At 31.8% G+C, this 24,825-nt stretch overlaps 1 protein-coding gene across 4 annotated transcripts in view; it reads right to left on the bottom strand.

Moving 5' to 3' along the window:
• Window positions 1-24,825, bottom strand: part of LOC127738726 (1-phosphatidylinositol 4,5-bisphosphate phosphodiesterase beta-1-like) — a 94,914-nt gene that overhangs the window by 59,778 nt on the left and 10,311 nt on the right. For all 4 annotated transcript variants that reach the window (XM_052250063.1, XM_052250066.1, XM_052250065.1 and 1 more), the window contains exons 2-6: window positions 19,163-19,240; window positions 17,550-17,618; window positions 3,415-3,555; window positions 2,657-2,790; window positions 1,851-1,935 (exon numbers count right to left, since the gene is read on the bottom strand). In XM_052250063.1, coding sequence (XP_052106023.1) covers window positions 1,851-1,935; window positions 2,657-2,790; window positions 3,415-3,555; window positions 17,550-17,618; window positions 19,163-19,240 — 507 coding nt within the window. The remainder of the gene's footprint in view (window positions 1-1,850; window positions 1,936-2,656; window positions 2,791-3,414; window positions 3,556-17,549; window positions 17,619-19,162; window positions 19,241-24,825) is intronic.

Below are 24,825 nucleotides of genomic sequence, written 5' to 3'. Positions count from 1 at the left end.
AAATATTTCTATCATACTGTGGATTCATGTATTTTTGAGGATATTTGATTTCATGGTTTTGAAACAGTATGCATACAAATCTATAGAAAATGTGTGCTTTGTTGAACATTTAAATGCATGATTTACCTATACCCACGAAATCCACAAAAATTGGTATCCCATGAACAATAATGAATATCCACAGTATATGATACCATCAGAAATCTTGATGCCATGTTGAAAAGTACTATTATAGTGATATACCAGGTGTTATATATCATTTTATCTATATCCAGTAATGCTACTCTGACATTTCAAATACTCTTGAAAATTGTATAAACTACATATTGTTCAACCCAAATGCACTTTTGAAAGCTATATAAATAGTGATTATTTATTTAATTTACCTGTACTGTTTTAAACAAATGCATATATCTGAATTCATTGACTGGAAGTACTTCAAGGTCAATATTATCTCAAAACAAAAAACTTAGGTTCATACAAATCTGCTTAAGACATTATTGGAATAAACTGTGGACACAGATATATGTCGTGCCAGCATGATATGAAAGATTATTGTAGAAATAATCGTTTAATACTGTAGAAATATTGGTACAAACATTATCGAAAAATAAAAATTTAAAAAAATTTGACCTACAAATTATATATGTAATATTTATTGGACAATCAAGTCATTAAATGTTAATTATACTGCACAGCTTAGGTGCATGACCCTACTTGACCTATACTACATCAGGAAGTTGCGGATGTTCACATAACGATTGTTGAGTAATCATCATCAGGTATGCCTGATTGAAAAAGTTAGGAAAGCAAAAAATATAATATGGACATGGACAAACAATCATAAATCATTAAGATTCTTGAGTCGGTTTAGAAAAAGTAATATTTTTTTTCTCTCTCAAATCTGTTCAACTAAAAATCACCTTAAAACAATATCAGAACCAAAACAGATTTGCTAATTTCATTTTGGCCAAATAAATATTTGGCAGATCTTATGTGTAGCAGATGTTACAAATACTGTTGAATTAGAAATTATTGCGATTTTTGAAGAATGGACTATAATAGAAGATTAATTATTGCGATTTCATAAAAATCTGCGTACATATATATGTATCAAAAATCATAATGCAAGTTCTTATTATTGTCATTCTCATACAGTCCCATTATTCACATTAATAAAAAACCCACAATAATCTCTGAATTTACAATACTCAACATTTACTTCATTTATTTTTTTTCGGAGACAGAGACGACTCAAAATACTGTAAATACAAAAATTATTGCCCACAAAAATCTTTCTGAAAATATTAGGATATATGACAATTGCTACCATGGTTACGGTGTAAAATACAGCTGCTTAGCCTGTAAATTCAAAGTATTCATAATTTGTAAAAGCTAAAACCTCCATTTTTTTAGAGAGCCTGTTCAACTGGTGAAAATGGCAATGAAATGGATAGACTTCAGATTCTATAAAAATTTATTGATGTACCTAATTTAAATAAAATTTTCAACTAAACATCAACCAAAATACATTAACTAATTACATGCTTTTTGCTATAAACTATACTATACTCCAAATTAGTTGTTTCTGGAAACATTATAAACAGGTGCAAATAAATATATAAATAAAGAATAATAACTAGTCTAAGTACGTGATGAACTATTCTACACATGTAAATGTCAATATTTAAAGCCATACTATGTTAAAGACAAAAGCTATTATGGACATAATTGTCAATTTATAGTAGCACTTTTTTAAGTTGCAATTTTCTAAATCTCTTTCCTACTTTAAACATCTATAAATAACTTTTTTATCATGTGATCTACTGAAATCATGTGACTACCCATACCTTGCCTGTCTGTATATTAATGGATTCTAAAGCCTTTTCTACTCTTTTCTTGTCATCTCTGTGAGTGGCAAACATTTTCACAATGCTGAAAATAAAATAGATTTTTTTTTATTTCTCTGGATTGAAAGCAGGAAGCAAAGAGGATGCAAAGAGACAAATTTTCTTATTATGCAGAAGATACTAAAGAGAAAATAAAACTTCATAAGTCCAAGAAAATCCAACAAAAAAGACAAACTATGAAGACAAACAAATGTCCAAACAATAATGCATAGAAAAGTACACTCAGAAACAGGAACCAACAAAAGATCAGGGATGATCCCAGTTGCTCAAGAAAGGGTAAAGTAGACCTTGCTTCACTTGTGGCACCTGGCATGTTACTCATGGCAAGTACACATTCAGAAAAAAGTCTCAATTAGTGATGTCACAATATAAGAAACTAATGGAGATATCAAATGCTGCCAATACATTTTCTGAACAAATATACAAGTTATTTTAATAAACATTTAAAATAACACATACATATTTCATGCCCTTAACTAACAGAGGGCCTTGGTGGCTGAGAGGAAGTAGTTCATCAACACAGATCACTAGCCTGTCAAATCTAAAGTGGTGAGTTTGAACTCCAGCAATCAATCATATTTTCAACTGTTAACGCTATAATTTACATCCTTAAAGGAATCTTACTAGTGTTAATTTGAGTCATGATGAAAAAGACAACTCAAGGCGATGAAATACCTAAGTGTAATTGAGCATTTGTTATTGCATGATACATCATTTAAATTTATGTAATATTAACATGTACTTACTTTTTAACTGGTATCCTGCCATTAACATCCAGTACATGAGTAATTTTAGTGTGAGCCTTTTCCAGAAATGTTAACACATTCCCATTAGCTGCTAACAGGTTATAGGCATATAATAACAGTTCATCACACCAGAGCTAGAAAAACATGAAAAATTCAAATTTTACCTAAAATGCTAAAGAAAAGAAACTACACAAAATGAAGACACAACAATAAAACAAATAAAAACAATGTAAAGGTTTTCCTTCTACTGAAATTAATTTGGCCATCAGAATGAAGAAAGATAAATGTCCAATGTCTTCAGCTTCACTTTTATAAGTACATGTACATGCTGGCTGATAAAAACTATTAATTTTTCGCCAGTACAAATACTCAATATTATAACACTAGAGAATGAATCTGACAATCTGATATGAGACAGGGAGAGTGATCTCCATGTTAGAATCTGACAATCATATCATTCCATGCGAAAGTTGTTCCATCTTAGAATCTGACAATCATATCATTACATGAGAGTCACATTTTCAAGTAATGCTGAAATTTCTGTATAATGGGTAACTTTGAGGAGTCTAATTTTTCTAATTCAAATATTAAGATACAATTGCGAAATTATGTCCCCTTTATTATTTTACTGAAATTACAGACTAGAAAGATTAGCATAATAAACAGGTTTGACCCTGGAAACAGTCAAATTTGAAACTCACTTTGTAGTAAACCTAGCATGAAATTGAGATTGTAATATCTTAAAACTCTAATTTTACCTTTGCAGTATCTCTCGATGAACATACAAAGTTGATAAATGAAATACCAGTCATCTCTGATCCATATGCTACCGTCACTGTCTTATCTTCCACAGGAATATCAGACTGACCAATCATACAAGTATCTTTTAATTTACCTTCCTACAAAAAAACAATTATATTACATGTAAATGTAAATCTAAGGCATTGCAAAGGAAAAATATTTAAAGGAGTCTGGTAGCCCCAGGTTCCTAGACATTGAGCTCACTGCTGATTCTTTTTTCACAGATCTTTCCTATACATAGAAAAACAAAGGATATGGGGTATCCATCCAAAAAATCAGCACATGCACATCAAAAAACACACAAAAAGCAAAGGAACAGTGCTTATATTGCTGTTCTTAATCTTGAAGTCACAGTGAGGCCTTCAACATGAAACAAAACAGACTCTCACATCACTGCAAGTGTGGACCCTAGCACTGGTTTGAGTGGGATAGGATGGTTTTAATAATTATTCAATAAAAAAACATATTGGTGTAGCTTTTACATTGTCACTCAGTATATATATCACATTTTGCTTTAAGCAACAGCTTCAGTAAGACTAAGTAAATGATAAAATGTTCTTTTTCTTAACCAAAGGCATAACATTTATTAGAAATACTGTGGATTCATGTATTTTCGTGGATACCAGTAATCGTGGGTTGAGGAGAAATTGTATTTTTGTGGATACATGATTTCTCGGTTGCGCCAAAGTCTGCATACAAGTCTATTGCAAATGTGTACTTTGTTGAATATTCAAATTTGTGGTTTACCTACACCCACAAATTCCATGAAAATTAGTATCCCTAGAATAATAATGAATCAACAGAAACTAGTTTTCTTGAAACTGGTCAGTACATTTAGTATTTTCTCTTGATCAAAAGTTGCTGCTTTAGTTAACTATACCGTAGATTTTGTTTTAGTACCTTGTACATTATATGTACTTTATAGCTTGCTGTTCGGTGTGAGCCAAGGCTCTGTGTTGAAGGCCGTATTTTGACCTATAATTGTTTACTCTTCACACATTGTGACTTGGATGGAGAGTTGTCTCATTGGCACTCATACCACATCTTCTTATTTATATTTAAAGCAACTCTTTGCGATAGTAAAATATAATCGACTTGTTGCATGAAATTAGTAAACAAATTTTATATTTTGGCATAAACTTAGTGCAGACTATTTTGGAGAGGATGTATATACAGGCTTAAGGCTACTATCCACTCAATTTCAGTTATTTTTCTAAATAAAATAGGATTCAATAAAATTAGTTCATTAATTTGAACAATGAAGAGATTAGTACAAGATATAAGCTTTTGTTGACATTTATATTTATTATTCACTGCTTGTGGACAAGCATTTTAATTCAAACATGCTAAAATTCATATAGCTGATGTCAGTGGCAAATCTGAGACCAAAAAAGTCCATAATAAAGATGAAAATGACCTTTTATTTTGAATGTGACATAGTCTTGATTGTGGACTCTTTTGACTTTTATTTTTTTTTTTTTTTTCGCTTTGATTTGGAATTACTAAGGAATTATTGAATGTAACTTCTACAAATCTACAAATAATTCAGTATAGAAAAAAATGTAAAATCTCTTTTCACAGCTGCATTACTGATTTTACAAGGAATAAAAATATGTATTACTTGCAGATTATTTAAGGGTGTTCCTTGCTTTCAGGAGGGTAAAACATGACTAGCAAACAATGTGCATAAACAGAAAATCTAACTTTCTTTTAATTATCTTAAATTTAAAATCAAAACCTTGAAAATATGAATAATAAGTTTTTATTGGATTATAATATTCAACCACAATACCTGTTCTGAGCACCTGAATCTATTAAAAACCATTACAGATACATACTATTGACTATTATACTCTAAAACTCATTCTACCTTTTAATTTCATATCAAATAAAGGCTTTTAAGAAAAATTTATATTTCAGTAGGCTTCAGCATACATTTATATACATTCTGCAGTATCTTTTCTAAATTGATTTTTCTGAACATTAATAAGACCAAGAAAATGACATAGTTAATCTATATGATGTAAACTCAAAGATCTAAAGCAGCCTGTATTTGCCGTATTTACTTGCTTGAACATTACGTTTAACTGCATATTTAGCTTTGTTCTATAATTAAATCAACCAATAAGCAAAATGCCTCAAATTTATTGAAGAACTGTCATGACTGTTCCACAGGTAAAAATTATAAACTACTTAATAAAAGAATAGTCACAGATTTTCGTAAAATGACTTCAAAAGTGTGATGGATTTCAAGGAAATTTTCTGACACTGAAATTAAAAGATTGTATTAAATATTTGGTTTTTACTTAAGATTTAACATTAAATGGTTTCCGCTGTTCTGTTATTAATAAGGCAATATAGGTTTTTGTGCTCTCCATTGCTTTATAATTTGGCTCTAAAACGTTTGGTCTGTGTACATGATAAAGGCTACTCCAGAAACATGTGCTGCAGGCAGACAAAACATGTAAATGTTTTTTTAACAGAATCAAATATCTTTAATTTATGACATCAGTGAAACAGCATATTTCAATATCAATCATCTAGTTTACTGAGGCCAAATTAAAATTTATAAATGTTAATGGATTTGTTTTACCTATTCAAGTTTTTATGCCTCAAAATACCTATCCTTAAGTTTTTATTTAGTCTTTTGGCATTGAATCATCAACAAATTTAAGATATCTCCACATACTCAAGAAAACATAAATGGAGAATGTGTTCATGTGACACAGATGATCCGCCTGCTGGCATATAACATTATAAAGGGATATAACTAGAGAACTGTAAAAGTGACGCCACCCAAATTCGAACTTGATGTGTGTTTTATGGTCATAAGCATTCTGTTTAAGTTTTATAACATTTGGTTGAGGCAAACTAAAGTTAGAGAACGGAAACCAAAAATTCAGCAATTTTTCCATATATAATTGGGGCACAATTCTAGAACAGTAAATGTGACGCTACCAAAATTCATATTTGATCTGTGTTTTGAGATAATAAGCATTGTGTACAAGTTTCATAACGTTTTGTTGAGGCAAACTAAAGTAAGAGAACAGAATCTAATATTGGGACGTACTTACGGACGGACAAGGGCAACACTTAATGCCCCCTCTGCCGCGGCGGGGGCATAATAAAATTGAGCAAAACAAAACAGAAATCTGACCTATTTACTGTAAATTCAGAAATTATTGCGATGTTTTTATTATTGCGAAAAATGCGACAGGATTATAATCGCAATAATTTAAAATTGCATTTTGAAATTTTTTAGTCCTAAATGACAAAATCGCAATAATAAATGCACGCAATAATTTCTGAATTTACAGTACCACATTTTTCAGGAAAAAGAAAAGACACATATTGTTTTGTTTGTCCTAAGTAAAAGAAATTCATTTATTTCACTTTTGCTATTTCAAGGGTAATATCCAATGTCAGCCTCATTCTTCACAATTTGAAATAAACTTGTACACAAATCAATGTCAAATTCATATTGGCTAAGATGTGGGTACATGTCAATGAGGCAGCAATTCAATAATACAGGTACAGCAAACCTGCTATAAAGGTCACCTCTAGATAACGAAACCCCATCTTGTCAAGTCAGCCTTTTCTTGTCTGTTGTAGTAATACCTAGATGCATTTTGAACCTCAATTCAAAGTCTGGTCCTGGTCATGAATGTGACCTTTATATACTGGTTTGACTGTATAATGTTAATAAAAGACATAGGAAAATCACTATTAGTACGGTCATCAACATGAACTAGCTAGTATTGAAAGCTTTAGAATGTCCGAAGTCTAGACAAAAATGAATAATTTAATGAAGATGACCAAATATTTGTCATCAACATCAAATTCCCTAACTGGCATATATATATTAACATGAAGAAAGAGCACGCATTGTAACAATTATTTATAATGATCAATTATCTCTCTTTATATGCTAAATGATGCTAGCAATCAATTATGTCATCAATGATTGAACTAACGGAAAATTGATGTATTGGCTCAAAGCTAAATGATTTGAACTTGTTTATTTATAATTTTTTGCCATATTTCTGTTGTTTTTATCATCTTTTAAGGACAGTTTCAGGCTTAGTACAGAGACACATATACATGCAAAAATGAAACTTTATCTTTTTTAATTTTTTAATAGTATTTAACCTTTAATAAAATTGAGAATGGAAATGGGGAATGTGTCAAAGAGACAACAACCCGACCATAGAGCAGACAACAGCTGAAGGCCACCAATGGGTCTTCAATGCAGCGAGAAACTCCAGCACCCGGAGGCATCCTTCAGCTGGCCCCTAAACAAATAAGTATACTAGTTCAGTGATAATGGACGTCATACTAAACTCCAAATTATACACAGGAAACTAAAATTAAAAAAGATACAAGACTAACAAAGACCAGAGGCTCCTGACTCGGACAGGCGCAAAAATGTTTTTTGAGATCTCAACCCTCCCCCTATACCTCTAGCCAATGTAGAAAAAACAAACGCACAACAGTACGCACAGTAAAACTCAGTATAAGTGAAGTCTGAGTCTGATGTCAGATAGGAAACAAAAGAAAATAAACAAAATGACAATAATACATAAATAACAACAGACTACTAGCAGTTACTGACATGCCAGCTCCAGACCTCAATTAAACTGATTGAAAGATTATGTCTTCATCATATGAATATCAGGCACAATCCCTCCTGTTAGGGGTTTAGTATTATACCGTCATAAAATATATGAGAAGAACATAACCCGTGTCATGCCAACAACTGGCTTTAGAATAAATGTGTTAATTCCGATGCAAAGACCCTATAAGTGAATCAATATCAAAGCCAAAATATGCAATCTTTAATGACCTGACAACAGTATCGTAACTATATCCCTTCTTAATAAGTCTGTTTAAAGGTTTAGTTAGCTTTTGAGGTGAATACTGACATTTTTGTGCTTTGTAAAGAATATTACCATAAAAGATTGGATGTGAAATACCCGAACGTATAAGATGTCTGCATGTTGAGTTATATTTACGAATGATGTCCTTATACCGATGATAAAATTTAGTAAATGTTTTGACTAGTTTATGATATCGAAAACCCTGGTGTAACAATTTTTCAGTAATACATAAATTTCTCTCGCTAAAATCTAATACATTGTTACATACACGAGCGAATCGTACAAGTTGAGATATATAAACACCATAAGATGGTGACAAGGGAACGTAACCATCTAAAAATGGATAATTAACGATAGGAAATGAAAAATCATCTCTTTTATCATAAATTTTTGTATTAAGCTTCCCATTAATGATATAGATATCAAGATCGAGGAAAGGACAGTGGTCATTGTTAGTATTAGCTTTATTTAAAGTAAGTTCAACAGGATAAATTTCTTTAGTATACATACTGAAGTCGTCATTATTGAGAGCCAATATATCATCCAAATATCTAAAAGTATTGTTAAATTTTTGTATAAGATGTTGTTTCGATGGGTCTTTGCTGATTTTAGTCATAAATTGTAACTCATAACAATACAAAAATAGGTCCGCAATAAGTGGTGCACAGTTAGTCCCCATTGGAATTCCGATAACTTGACGATATACCGAATCTCCAAAGCGAACAAAAATGTTATCAAGTAAAAATTCAAGGGCAGATATAGTATCAAAGCATGTCCAATTGACATAGTTCTTTTGTTTGTTGCTAATAAAAAATGACCTAAAAGAGTTTGAACATATGTATTCGCATTCCGACTTTTTAAATGCCCATTTAATTAGGTGTGTGAATTTTTTCTTAATAAGAATATGAGGCAAAGTGGTATATAGGGTAGAAAAATCAAAACTTTGAACAGATTCAAAATCACCAATATATGCATGCAATTTATCAAGTACTTCCAACGAGTTTTTGACACTCCAAAAGTAATTAATTCCACTACTTTCAAAGGCCTTATTTGAACAATTTATTATCAGGTTTTTGATTATACCAAGTGTACTAGTAAGTAGAATAGACAATTTAGTAGTGGAACAATGACTTGAAGACGAAATAAATCTATATTTGTAAGGTGATTTGTGTAGCTTCGGAAGCCAGTACATAGTTGGGACTTGTAAAGTTACTGCTTGTAAAGAAGTAGCTAATAGTTTATGTTTGTTACAGATATCGTTTTCTGAAAATGAAGTCAGTTGGAATGTAGGTGAATTGGAGATTTCCTTTTGCAGAACCTCAATGTAAAATTTACGTCAAACTATAATGATATTATTAGCAGCTTTATCAGCCGGGACAAAAACAAATTCCTTGGCTAGTTCTTTTAGTTTATGTTTGATATGAGAAATAGGATTTTTAAGGTTGTTGTTAAGAGTAAAATGTTCTTTAAAATGTTGTATACGTATATCAACTATCTTCATAACTGAATTAAAAAAAGAGTCCAAAGATTTTTTGTCAGCTTTTTCCCGTTTTATTCTTTACATCTTTACAGACTTGGCTATAATTAAACACAACTTTCCGGGTAGATTTCTTGAAAATATAACAAATAAGAGGGAGTTCAGTATTATCAAAATATCCAGGAATTTGTTCTTTAACAGAATGGTCGTTAAAAATACCGGCAATATTTACAAAATCAAAACCTTTATTTAACATACTTTATTTTAATAAAATGTTTTTTATGATCTTCAGGGCGATCAATTTTGGGAAACAGTTTAGAATAACAATATGCCATTATAATTTGAACGATTTCATACTTAGGACTGCAATATGAAATTGTGTTGCAATCCTCTAAAATTTTATTTAATTTATTTATAGGTAAAGAACGGAGCTTGGTTAATAGATAATGTCTGCCGTTTGTTTTTTGAAATAGAAATAAGGTCCGAAATATTTGTATGATTGGTCCGAAATTTTCTTTAAACCTGCTTATGGACAATTAAGTACTTAGTACTTGTAAAAAAATACAACTCTATTTTTTTTCTAACTTTTTAGTAGTATTTGACCTATATACATGTAAAAGTACAATTTCATATTAAGTACGAGTACACATGAAAAACACAACTCTATATTTCACTAATTTTTCAGTAGTACATTTGTATTTGACAAATACTTAAAATGAAATGTAGTTGATTAAACAACCATTATCCACCTCATATATTACGAATGAATTCCTGATAATGGATTATGGCATTGTCCAAATGGCGGACATCAGAGACAGTGACAGCCACTAACTAACTTCCTGACTTAGGACAGGCACTCAGACATCAATTATTAATTCATACATTCCTACATAATTGAAAATAACACTTTATGAATTGTGTGTGTCTGAAGGCACTTTTCTAGATTTATCTTCATCAGCAATATTCAAACCCAAACATGTGAAGACAAGGATGTATAAATACCTAAATACATGAGGGGCTAATTGACCAAAAGGAACCCAAAAACAGAATAGCCAAATTCATCTTAGTATAAAAATAAGGAGATGTTGCATGATTGCCAATGAGACAACTATCCACCCAAGTTCAAATGAAGTGGATGTAAGCAATTATAGGCAACCGTACCTCGTTCAACAATGAGAAAAAAAACCCATACTGTATAGTCAGCTATAAAAGGCCCCAACATGAAAAATATGACACAATTCAATTGAGAAAACTGACGGCCTAATTTATAACAAAACAATTTAAGAAAAACAAACGTCAACTTTGCATACAGGAGTTGGAGCCATAGTTTCTTAATAGCTCCTACATGAATGTTACTTGTGCATTTTGCCATTTTAACCTGATTAAAATAAAGATCCTGTGTCTACGCTTTGCCTATATGTATTTGATGCTCCATTCTACTTTCTGTTCTGATAATAATTATGTCAACCAATGAAATTTCTACCTCCAAATTTATGATGCTTTGTATCACTACACAAAAATAGAAAGTAAGACGCAGTGTTGTCAGATCATAGAAATGTGGATTATTAGGGTAAACATCAATAAGACAACAATACTTCAACACTAGTTCATGAAAACAAGTTATGAGCTATTACTCACTAATAATACCCCTGCTATAATTACTTGGCAAACAGGAAGTTGATGAGCAATGGAAGTGAAAACGCACCACACAATATAGCTTGCTCACATGAAGCTTGATCTTGATTCCAAATTAAGAAAGCCCTGATTCAGAAGTTTCTGATAAAAAAATACAAAAAAAAATTCACACATATCCATTGTGAATAAAGAATTTGTAAGTGTTGTAAGTTAATGAGGGATGAATGTGAAAATGCATCACATGGTATGGAATATTTACACGAACTTGCTACAAATTTCAGGAAGATACGATTTGTAGTTCTTGAGAAAAATGGAAATTTAAATTATTCTATTGGACAGACAGACAGAAGAATGTAAACCATTATGCTGCTGGATAACACGGCCTATAACATCTCGGAAGATAACAAACTCAGACTATCATTACTTATAAGTAGAAATAAAGTGAACAAAATCTGCCTTTGTTTCGTTGATCTTGTTTTCTTTTATGTGTTTCAGTGTTTGTTACAGGGTTGTTTTTTTTCAAAGATTTTATCAAAGGCATTAGTTTTACAGTCCATGCTCAATTTATTCAAATGCTTATCTATTATTGGCTGAAAGATGCTTCATTTGTTTCTGTTATATGCTTTCATTTTGTATGAAAACAACCCATGCCATATGCAATCAACCCAAGATAAAAGAATTATTAGCTCTGACTTCCTAATTAATCAAAACATTTTTTCCCATTGCACATGTACTTCGTGCAAACAATCATGCTTTCAAAAAAATTAAAAATTTTATTCACTTGAAACTAGAGGCTCTCAAGAGCCTGTGTCGCTCACCTGACTCTACTTTGGTGTTAGATATCATGTAAAGATAGATAAAAATCATAACAGGTACCCAAATAATGATTGAGGCCAAATTTGGTTTAATATTGGTCCCGTTATCTAATAAAATATCCTGGTGGCCATCTTGAACAGTAAATTAGCAACAAAGAAGCAACACTTGGTCAGCACCTCATAATTAGGAACATTCATGCCATATTTGGTTTCATTCCATTCAGTGGTTCTCTTAAAGAAGACATTTGTATGTATTTCCCATAGGGTCCTATGTTAAACTAAGTCCCCCTCTGGCAGCAATCTTGGATGATGGATCGCCTGCAAAGAAACAACACTTGGTCAGCACCTCATAAGGAACATTCATGCCATGTTTGGTTTCATTCCATTCAGTTGTTCTCTAAAAGAAGACATTTGTATGTATTTCCCATAGGGTCCTATGTTAAACTAAGTCCCCCCCTGGCAGCCATCTTGGATGATGGACAGACTGTAAAGTAACAACTCTTGGTTAGCACCTCATAAGGAACATTCATGCCATGTTTGGTTTCATTCCATTCACTGGTTCTCAAAAAGAAGACATTTGTATGTATTTCCCATAGGGTCCTATGTTAAACTAAGTCCCCCGCTGGCGGCCATCTTGGATGATGGATCGGCTTCAAAGTAACACCACTTGGTAAGTACCTCAAAAGGAACATTCAGGCCATGTTTGATTTCATTCCATTCAGTGGTTCTCTAAAAGAAGACATTTGTATGTATTTCCCATAGGGTCCTATGTTAAACTAAGTCACCCGCTGGCAGCCATCTTGGATGATGGATAGGCTTCAAAGTAACAACACTTGGTCACCACCTCATAAGGAACAGTCTTGCCATTTTTGGTTTCATTCCATTCAGTGGTTCTCTAAAAGAAGACATTTGTATGTATTTCCCTTAGGGTCCTATGTTAAACTAAGTCCCCCGCTGGCAGCCATCTTGGATGATGGATCGGCTTCAAAGTAACAACACTTGGTCACCACCTCATAAGGAGCATTCATGCCATATTTGGTTTCATTCCATTCAGTGGTTCTCTAAAAGAAGACATTTGTATGTATTTCCCATAGGGTCCTATGTTAAACTAAGTCCCCCGCTGGCGGCCATCTTAGATGATGGATCGGCTTCAAAGTAACAACACTTGGTCAGCACCTCATAAGGAACATTCATGCCATGTTTGGTTTCATTCCATTCAGTGGTTCTCTAGAAGAAGTTCAAAATGTAAAAAGTTAACGACGACGACGGACGACGGACGCCAAGTGATGAGAAAAGCTCACTTGGCCCTTTGGGCCAGGTGAGCTAAAAAACTAGTTGACAATATATCTTGAAATATGGATAATTGATATAAATATATAACAATTAATTATTACCCTATGATAAACACTAAGAATAATCATTAAAATTTGATCAATAATTTACGAGCTATCTACTTTGAAATTGACATCTTCATATGTCAATTTCAGCTATATGATGTATTATAATTGATTTCAAATGGCATCTCACTAGACAGATTCTGCTGAAGTTGAGTGTTTAAAGTTTTAATTTCAGATTTAAAATGTGAATAATATGAATTTTATTTTATTTCAAAGTTGAATGCTCAGTCTTTGAAAATTTATATATCTGCACTTCATGCAATATGTGATGGTCATTTGCTTTCATTTCGTGTAAATTTTCAAAAGTAGCATTCAACATGTTCAATGTTTAAAAAGCCAATTGTGAGAGAAAAATAAATAAAGAAAATAAGAAGCATGAGATACTGTTTAGTATGTGTTTAGTTTGAATTCAGATGAATTGATTAGTTGATTGTTGCTGGCTTAACGTAAATGAGGAATTGAAATTGAAGTATTAAATATGATGCTTAATTTAAGGGAGAGTAACCGCTATTTGATATTTCTTGTCGATTTTCTTATTTATCTGTTATCAATGGTATGGTTTTTTTAACCTGGTGTTTTGATAATTAGCTTGTGTGTATGCTTTTGTGGTATTTGATCATCATGGTTCATAATGGGTATAAAACAAATAGAACTTTAACACAATACAAAAAAGAAGTCAGGACAATTTTCATGCTTTTCTGACTATGCAATTTTGACAAACACCTATCTCTCTTCCTAACTTATGGAGTATATTCGTCTTTATGTACAATATAATTTAATTATTTTTTTTTTAAATCTCAATTGGATTATATCATTTTTAATACTTTCCAAGGTCGCTTTTAATACATGTCAACACGTAGGCTTTACTTATAAAATATGACAGGTATTATTTGTATTCAACTGAAACAGGAGACACATTAATGTAATATCAGAAATAAGTGTAAAATAGTCGAGCACCCTTTTTGACCTGGGAAATGACAGTAAAAGGTGTGAAATGGCATAATGCTATCTTTCTACTATATTTGCCTTACATGGATATTGTGAAAAATAATGTATAATAATTACAGCAATCCCCACCGCTATTACTGACAAATATCTATCTACTTAACCAAAGGTTTTCTACTGATCAATATATTGTTCACGTAGAAAAAAACATTATTAGTTAATAAGGGTGTGTCAACAACAAAAAAGGCAAATAATTAAAAGGTTCTTTGATAAAAAAGAATATAATCATTGCTTCCTGAGTCTAAATCAAAATGTGACCATTGATTTCTGTAGATATTAAAGATCAAACTCCTGGGGTTTTTTTTTCAATACAATACAAACCTTGATCCTACAACAGTATAAATTACGATCTATCATCAATGTTAATTATATCAATGAACTCTTCTAAGATTTTCAAGATGAGGCAATTTTGGACAAAACTGATTTATAGGCACAATCAATATGACCGAAGGCTGAATAAACAATAATAAATAATAAGTTGAGGCAAAAAAAGAATATAAAATTACCCAACATTCACAAATTCTCCCAACCCGGCAGTTTTTAGAAGAGCTATATATTATAGTCAAGATATTTTCCACAGTTTATAAATTGTAAATATTTTTGAAAAATATATTTAGCCTACGTATAATTTTTCTTTTATGTAATAGGAAGGAAAAATTTTATCGTGGTCATTACTATAAACCTCTTCTCTCACCAGCAGGAGTGTGAAAAATAATTTGATCCATTACTAATCTCAATTGAAACAAGGCGGTACGGTGACCTTTTGTTGCTAACATCTTATTCATTTGGTCTCTGAAGGACAGTTGTCTCATTGGCAATCATATCACATTTCCTTATTTGATAATCCTATGGTATTGCATATACAATACATTAATAATGTCTCCTACAGACTGAAAAGTTTACACATATACGGGATGGGACAAGCATTACGTTGTTACTGATATAGTTGAGAAGTCCATCTTATCATTTATTGGGGTGAATATTCATTTGAAAATGATGATATTGTTACAATGTAACAACAGCAGACCCACACCAGCCCCTAAAGATTAAGGTTTAAATTTCTGTAAATGCTTAAATTTCAAAGCGATTTTGTTCATCTCTTCAAGGACAGGATCTAAATCAATTTATTATCATTACCCAAAAAGTGCAGAGACCTGATATTATCTATATCCAATGACCAGAACTCCACCAGAAATCACTCAAAGAAACAAAACTAAAAAATTGATCTATAACTTCATATGATATGATCATTTACCAAATATCTGATCAGTATAAGGTGCCTCGGTGGCCGAGTGGTCTAAGTAGTTACTACTGTAATCACTAGCCGGTCAACACTGAGGTTGTGAGTTCAAACCCCGCTCGTGCAGGTGCACTCTACTCCAATCTTAATTGACTAGGATTGTCAGTTTTCCTATCAAATCCCAGAATAACAGAAAAGAGCGGGAAACTTACATGACAGACATACTGACGACAGACGGGTTGGGAGTGTTAACTTATAGTCCTTTAGTCGGGGATGATCTTTGAATTTCATCTATAAACACTTCAAGTCTATTCCTTGTCAAAAGTGTCATTTCTATGTTCGTAAGTACTAAGTCTAGAAATTTTTCAATGAGCAAAATAACCAAAGTTCGTTCAATAACAAATAAACAACCATCCCTGTCAAATAATAAAACAAAATATCAAAATACAGAAAGAGAATGGAAGATTTGATGTCAAACAATCTAAAAGTACTTGTACACATCAGTCAAAAAACCCAGGGTGCACTCAATCCTATATCATGTACATGTATATGACCAAATTTAAAATCAGTTACATGCTAATAAATCAGACACCCATAAGTGTATAGAAAGTGAACTTCACTCCTAACAAACAAACTAAATAATGTAATAGTAAATAATGTAGGTAATTTGATTTAGTTTTCAATTTATAATTCACAATATATAAGCGAGTTTACATTTACTCTCATAATAGATCATTTTTTTAATCCACCATAAATTATCATTATACATTGTAATTCTAAAAAGTCAATTGAATTTTATTACTGATCATATTTACAAATGATTAAAAGTCACTACGGCAAAAAAAAAACATAAAAACTTAAGAAATTCTAATCATATTTTAAACTGGCTTAGCAAAATTACTATGTACAATGTATTACTACAGTAGCCATATACAAATTGTATTAATATATTTTCAGAAGCATAAATCTTTCACATATTTGAAGAGAGAAAATTGGCCCTAGACGCCAGGATGTGCGACAACCCAAAATCGTTAACAGGTAAATGAACACCAACAAGGTCCTTGGTGGGCGAGTGGTCAAAGTAATTTAATCTACATTGATCACTAGCCTGTCAACACTAAGATTGTGAGTTGAACCCTGCTTTGCATCCATGTATTCAACACCTATCCTCATTGACTAGGATTTCAAGTTTTCCCGCCAAAGACAGTGGTTCTCTACAAGTACTCAGGCTTCCACCACTAATAAAAACTAGCCAGCATGATATTCGGTACATTGAAGCCAAGTGTGCTGACCATGGCATTAAACACCAACAATCAATTAACATATTAATGTAAACTTATAGCCTCTGACAGATTCTGTGCATTAAACTAACAATGCTTAGCTATAATAAAAAATATTCACAGGTAACCAATCCTCAACCCAACATTTACCAGTGCCACAATATAAGGCATTTCATATTTTTGCCATTCTGAAAAAATAAAATTTTGTTTGTAACTAAAGTTAAAGGAGATGGGTATACACCTATGAGGCACAAATCTAACAACTCAGAAAAAAACAGAAAACACAACTTATGGTCTCTGCTAATTTGAATTTTCTGTTAGAAAGTTGACAACATTTTTTGTGGACAAATCAATTTTTAAACAAACCTTTGGTACTTTTGCATATTTTCCAGTTCGAGTATCACGAATCAAAGACATATCTAGGGATTCCATCTCCTAAAACAAAAAGTGATTAATCATAAACTATAATATTATAAAACATCTGCTAAAGTGTATTTGTTACTTGGTCAGCTGGGTCAATGGACACAAGTTGTAACTTAAATCAATCTTTTTTTTAATTGGGATCTGAACATAATTTGGGCACATTGGTATCTGACATTTTCAATGATTTGATTTGTTTGTTTGTTTGTTACTTAATGTCCAGCAGCCGGTTGTACGAACGTGTCATTAGGCTAATGAGTCATTAAGTCTTCATTAGCCTAATGCATCATAAAGGCTTAATGAAGACTTAATGACCCATTAGGCTAATGCAACGTTCGTACAAACGGCTGCTGTAGCATAAAATTTAATTCAAAACAAAATAGAACTTTTCTTAAGTCAGAATACGTATTGTAAATCAGATTATGAGATATGAACATTTATAAATTTATCTTTCCATGTAATAATTTTTTTGCAATACTTTTGACATTGAAGTTTTTTAAACTTCTATAGTTCACATAAGATGTCAATTCCATATAAATACGGTATTACGATTAGTTTATATTTTTAAGACCAAATAAAAGTCAAATTTTAGACACCCTAACATTTGCGGGAACTACTTTTAATCAATTTGTTTTACTGAATACAGATTCACTTTTAAAAAATGGAATTCAACACATTTACAAGTCATTTACACTACAAAAAAACTTCTTTAATTCTCAAATATAATACTAATCGGATATAGTAAAACAGAAAATCGTGCAATAGTTGACCCCAAAAAAGACACCATCTTAGTTCCCTCTTGACAAGTAAAGTGTGGGTTAAGACTATTCATTTCCTGCACTTCTCGTGTTTTAAAATTGACAAATTGAACAGTTTCTTTTGTAGTACCATATCAAAAAGTTACTTTTAATGACATTGCAAGTTGTTTACATCCTCGTCCGTTGGTCTCTGCTGGATAGATATCTCGTTACATCCTCGTCCGTTGATCTCTGATGGATAGATATCTCGTTGGCAATTATACGACATCTACTTATTTCCATGAATATATTTGCACATGTATAATCATTATTTCAGAGGAAAAGACAATAAAGTAAATTCATTGATGGAAAACTTTCCCAGTTATAAGTAAATTACCTACAAATGTACTCTCTGTAAACATCTACCATCTTTTTAAACTAATGATGTTGTAGCCAGAGGGAATATATTTGAAAGTCCTTATATGTGTATCATTGTGAAAAACAAAGGTTAAATTTTCAAAATTCCAAATACTTGGTTTTTATTCTAAGATTTGTATGAAATAAGACTAGCAGAGTAAAAAGGCCCCTTTCGTTTTGATTTAAAAAGTCAGAAAGGTAAAAAATCAAAAAGTGGGAGGTTTAACATATAATTAGACAGCCCAAAATAGGAACACAAGATTTTGGTATTTTTTGGTATTTTAACCCTATGTGAACAGTGTGGATGAATAACTGGATCCTTCTTACTGATTGCAATAAAATCAACTTTAACAATGGCACAGTAGCAGAATTTTCTGTATGGGCAAACTTATATAATTTTCATACCTTGTTTTGATCTTTCCAGAAAAGGATATAGCCATTGGGATCCACCTTCAATGTCACAGGGACCCCAGTTGCGCTGCTCTGAAAATACAAAACGAAAATGTTACACTAGGAAAAACAGCATTATGACGCATACAATTGAAACATACTGTACAGATGTTTCAATAAAGTGTAAAAAATTAAAATATACTGTACAAATGTTTCAATAAAGTGCAATAAATTGAAATATACTGTACAAATGTTATAATAAAGTGCAATAAATTAAAATATACTGTACAGCTGTTTCAATAAAGTGTAAAAAATTAAAATATACTGTACAAATGTTTCAATTAAGTGCAATAAATTGAACTATACTGTACAAATGTTATAATAAAGTGCAATAAAGTAAAATATACTGTACAGCTAGCTGTTTCTATAAAGTGCAATAAATTAAAATATACTGTACAGCTGTTTCAATAAAGTGCAATAAATTAAAATATACTGTACAAATGTTTCAATAAAGTGCAATAAATTAAAATATACTGTACAAATGTTTCAATAAAGTGCAATAAAGTAAAATTACTGTACAAATGTTTCAATAAATTGTACTAACTCTTACAGATAAAAGAGTATTTAATTAATACAAGTTTAGGAATTCTTAAAGAATTTCTAACTGGATTACATGTATCATACTACAATCTTTGTATTCCCTCTTTTTATGAACAAATGCAATGACAAATAAAAAAGCATCAGAACATTGAAGTGAGCTCAAATAACAAACGGCTTGTAGAGAAAAAGCCATGATAAATACAATCTAAGTTTCCCATTCAAAGATATCGACATGTATTGTTATTTTTAATAAGATTTAGAAAAATACTGAAACTTTATTATGATTGTCTATATAAAGGAAACATTCTCATGGGCACTATCTTATCAACACTGTTATCTTTTAATATCATTATTTTTGTCATATGTTATGAATCATTTAGACTCAATTCTGGAGATTTAATAAAAACAAAACATTTTGTCCTGTTATTTCAACTGATTAAGCAAGTTAACTTTAACTAGAAGAAATCTTTAAAAAAATGTCAAAACCCACCACAATTGTATGAACCAGTTTCAATACAGGAACTGGGTCATTGGCTTTCTTTTGTCATATCTTAATTGTTTTGGCCATTTGGTTACTTTTGTGTTGATGGCAGATGTTTGATAGTCTCTCTTAAATTCATTACAACTTTTTTGGGCTCAGCATTTGACATTAAGTATAAACACCTGTCTATAAAGACCTATAGGTTGCAATTCTGTAAATATAGACAATGCAATTTCCCATAGGAACTCCCTTTGCGGCTAAAACTGTGACACTTTTACTATGAAGTTTCGTGAAAAATAATATCCCAGAACGGAAAGTTTATATGCACTACTATTTTATTCAAAGGTCAAACTATAGGGCTGTGCGGCATATTTTCAACATTTATATGCCCTGAACTTCTAAGAGTTTAAACTTATACTAAAATTCTATACTACCCTTACCTTCATAATTGGACCTCCTAAGAATTAAAATTTAGGCGCTACCATGTTTTTCTATACTGGTTACATTCCCAAGTGATGTCTCTATGAGATGAAACACAGAGATAATAAATGGGAACCAGTACATTAACAAATTAACATATCTATGAATATTATATATCTCCCCAAAAGAGGCGTGGTTTGAGAAACAGCTGTATTTACAAAGTGCAACCTATAGATATTTATTGGTTTTGGGGCCTTTTTTCCCTCCATCTCGTTGACATGTACCCAGTCTTCACGCTGAACCACAGGCCCAGCATCCCAGGCTTGTAAAATTGCTTTCAGGCCTGTAAAAATCATCTCTACAGACCAACAGAATCTAACTAAAATTTTCCAAAAATTGAACTCTGGGCCTGTAGATTTAAAAATTTATTGTGAAGACTGTATACCCCACATCTCCTTTTATTGAAATCTAAATGCTGCTAACAATATAACAATCTAATTGTAATACAAATCATGTGTTCAATCAGTTTGGTAAAAAGAATTTTAGCTATATCTTATTTTGATAGTATTACTGTATTTTTTATGTCTTGGTTGCAGTGACTATTGAAGTCTTGCAAATGTACATAATACAACCAACAAGAAATGTTGCACTTCTTTCACTAAAGAGATCAAATGTCAGGCACCATTGTCATGGTGCTATCTGAATAGATTTAAAAATAGAATGTAGTATAAACATGGTGCTATAATTCAAAGGAATCAGTTCTATTTCGAAATCCAATGCATGTAACTATTAGACAATACGGTGAGTTAACACCTCCCACTGAATATTACAGTACAATGTAGTGTCTATGACAGTTTAGTAGACACTAGTCAGATATTGTTACTAATAATTATGAAATAGAATATCATTTTAATATATTTACTAACAATGAATCTGCTTTAGGACATACATAAATCTATACTGACATTTTTTTTTTTTTTGCAACTGATGCTGTTCATGTTACCACACTGCTAAATAATATTAAAATAGAGGCCCAAAGAAACCTCACTCACATAATAGATGCAAACCAAACTAAATGCTTAGCATTCAAATGTGCAGGTCAATAATGTATTTCAATAGCATCAGAAAGCCTTAGTAGCTGGGTGGTCTTCTGTGATTATAAGCCTTTCTGAGTGTCAACACTGAGGTTGTGAGATTGGACCCTGCTCATGGCAAGGTGTATTCGATTCCAATCTAAATTGACTTGGATTGTCTGTTTTCCTACCAAATATTGATGATTCTCTCAGGATACTCTAGCTTCCTACACCAATAATAACTGGTTGACACGATACAGCCATCAGTGCTCTAAGTGGAGTTAAACACCAAAAATCTATCAATCAATCAATCACTTCCATTTAAAAATATTTTCATAAAAGGCAGCCATCTAGTGTTTTATATCACAACCTTATTATGGAATCTAATTTATTAAACAAGAAAATTTTTTTACATGCATCTCTTAAAAGGTTAATTATCCATTTTTAGATGGTGATGTTCCCTTGTCACCATCTTATGGTGTTTATATATCTCAACTTGTACGATTCGCTCGTGTATGTAACAACATATTAGATTTTAGCGAGAGAAATTTATATATTACTGAAAAATTATTACATCAGGGTTTTCGATATCATAAACTAGTCAAAACATTTACTAAATTTTATCATCGGTATAAGGACATCATTCGTAAATATAACTCAACATGCAGACATCTTATACGTTCGGGTATTTCACATCCAATCTTTTATGGTAATATTCTTTACAAAGCACAAAAATGTCAGTATTCACCTCAAAAGCTAACAAAACCTTTAAACAGACTTATTAAGAAGGGATATAGTTACGATACTGTTGTCAGGTCATTAAAAATTGCATATTTTGGCTTTAATATTGATTCACTTATAGGGTCTTTGCATCGGAATTAAACATATTTATTCTAAAACCAGTTGTTGGCATGACACGGGTTATGTTCTTCTCATATATTTTATGACGGTATAATAAAAACCCCTAACAGGAGGGATTGTGCCTGATATTCATATGATGAAGACATAATCTTTCAATCAGTTTAATTGAGGTCTGGAGCTGGCATGTCAGTAACTGCTAGTAGTCTGTTGTTATTTATGTATTATTGTCATTTTGTTTATTTTCTTTTGTTTCCTATTCTGACATCGGACTCAGACTTCTCTTAAACTGAGTTTTACTGTGCATACTGTTGTACGTTTGTTTTTTCTACATTGGCTAGAGGTATAGGGGGAGGGTTGAGATCTCAAAAAACATGTTTAACCCCGCTGCATTTTTGCGCCTGTCCCAAGTCAGGAGCCTCTGGCCTTTGTTAGTCTTGTATCATTTTTAATTTTAGTTTCTTGTGTATAATTTGGAGTTTAGTATGACGTCCATTATCACTGAACTAGTATACATATTTGTTTAGGGGCCAGCTGAAGGACGCCTCCGGGTGCGGGAGTTTCTCGCTGCATTGAAGACCCATTGGTGGCCTTCGGCTGTTGTCTGCTCTATGGTTGGGTTGTTGTCTCTTTGACACATTCCCCATTTCCATTCTCAATTTTACTATATCAATCTATGTTCCATGGTATTGCCTACAACTGTCAGAACCTGTAGTATACAAAATGACGGATTGCTCTGTCATGAATGACCAGATTTTGTGTACTAAAATACTGGGGTCCATGGAGCTTTGAGCAGAAATAAACACAGAAACATCTCAGTTATGTATTCTGTAGCCAGGTACCAACATAAAAAGAGTGAATGTTTGTGCAATTTTATAAATGTTGAATTACAACAAACTTACAGTTCAATGGATCTAAACATTTCTGGTATCTAAGCAAATACAAGACAGACTGATATAACCTTATATACTTGTAGCATTTCCCAAAATTAAATAAACAGCTGCGCCATGAGCGCATGATACACCTGTCGCTTTTTTCAAAGAATAAAGTTCCATAACTCCTCAATTTCATATCAGCAGTTTATAAAAAAAACTAAAGGGAGGTTATTTTAAAAGATATAAAACAGTCACTAAAGTTTCTTGAAAACTGCTAAAGGCACTTTTGAGTTATTGTCAGAAAACTGGAAAATCCCCCCTTTTTTATGAATAAAATCACATCACTCCGAAAGGCAAAATCTAAAATTTAAAAAAATAGAAAGGGAGCTTATGTCAATAGATATAAACAATTCACCAAAGTTGCATGAAAACTGCTCAAAGCATTTTTGAGTTATTGTCCGAAAACTGGAAAAATCCCCCTTTTTTAATGAATAAAACCACATAACTCAGAAACGTAAAATCTAAAATTTATGAAAATCGAAAGGGAGCTCAGGTCAATAAATATAAACAATTCACCAAAGTTTCATGCAAATTCACATGGTTAAAGCGTTTTTGAGTTATTGTCCGACATGTTGACTACGGACGGACGGACAGACGGACTGACATAGTATACCATAATACGTCCCATAAACGGGTGTATAAAAAAAAGTTTGTAGAATTTCATAAATATTGACTTATGATGAAAGACTAACAGTTAAGGGATTTGAACATATCTGCAAACTGAGAGAGAGAGAGAGAGAGAAAACAACTAATAATAGACATTGATAGGCTATTATAAATAATGGTACATAGGAAAAGTTCACGAGGTAGATTCCCTTGGTACAACACAGGGAAAGATAATGAATCAATATAATGAAAAAATGTCCCCTGGTTTTATCCAAAAAACTATATATAATATTGTAATGACTGTATAAATGTCAACTTATGACATATATTTTTATACTCATCATCAAAACTGTTTGACATTTAACTAATGAAGTAAAAACAATTATCCAAATAATTGTTCGTGTATGTCACAAGACTTGTTTGGTTTCATGCCTCCTTTTTTTTTGTGTTTGAAATTAATGCAGATTTAATCATGGACACTAGTTTTTGTGGTCAACTAAACAAAATCTGTTCGTGACTTAAAACTAAAGCTGCATGAAGTTAAGTCCTCAATTAACATTCCCTCCAGAATATAAAGCCATTACTACATAACAAAATCTATATTATTGTACACTTAGGACTATCACAGTATCATGTTCATTGAGTCTAGGTCAAAAACCCAATTTGGCATATACATGTATTTCAAAAATATAATGAACATGTACA

This window comes from Mytilus californianus, unplaced genomic scaffold (genome assembly GCF_021869535.1).
Source record: "Mytilus californianus isolate M0D057914Y unplaced genomic scaffold, xbMytCali1.0.p SCAF_4, whole genome shotgun sequence".
Classification (NCBI taxonomy): domain Eukaryota; kingdom Metazoa; phylum Mollusca; class Bivalvia; order Mytilida; family Mytilidae; genus Mytilus; species Mytilus californianus.
This window is presented reverse-complemented; position numbering and strand designations above follow the sequence as displayed.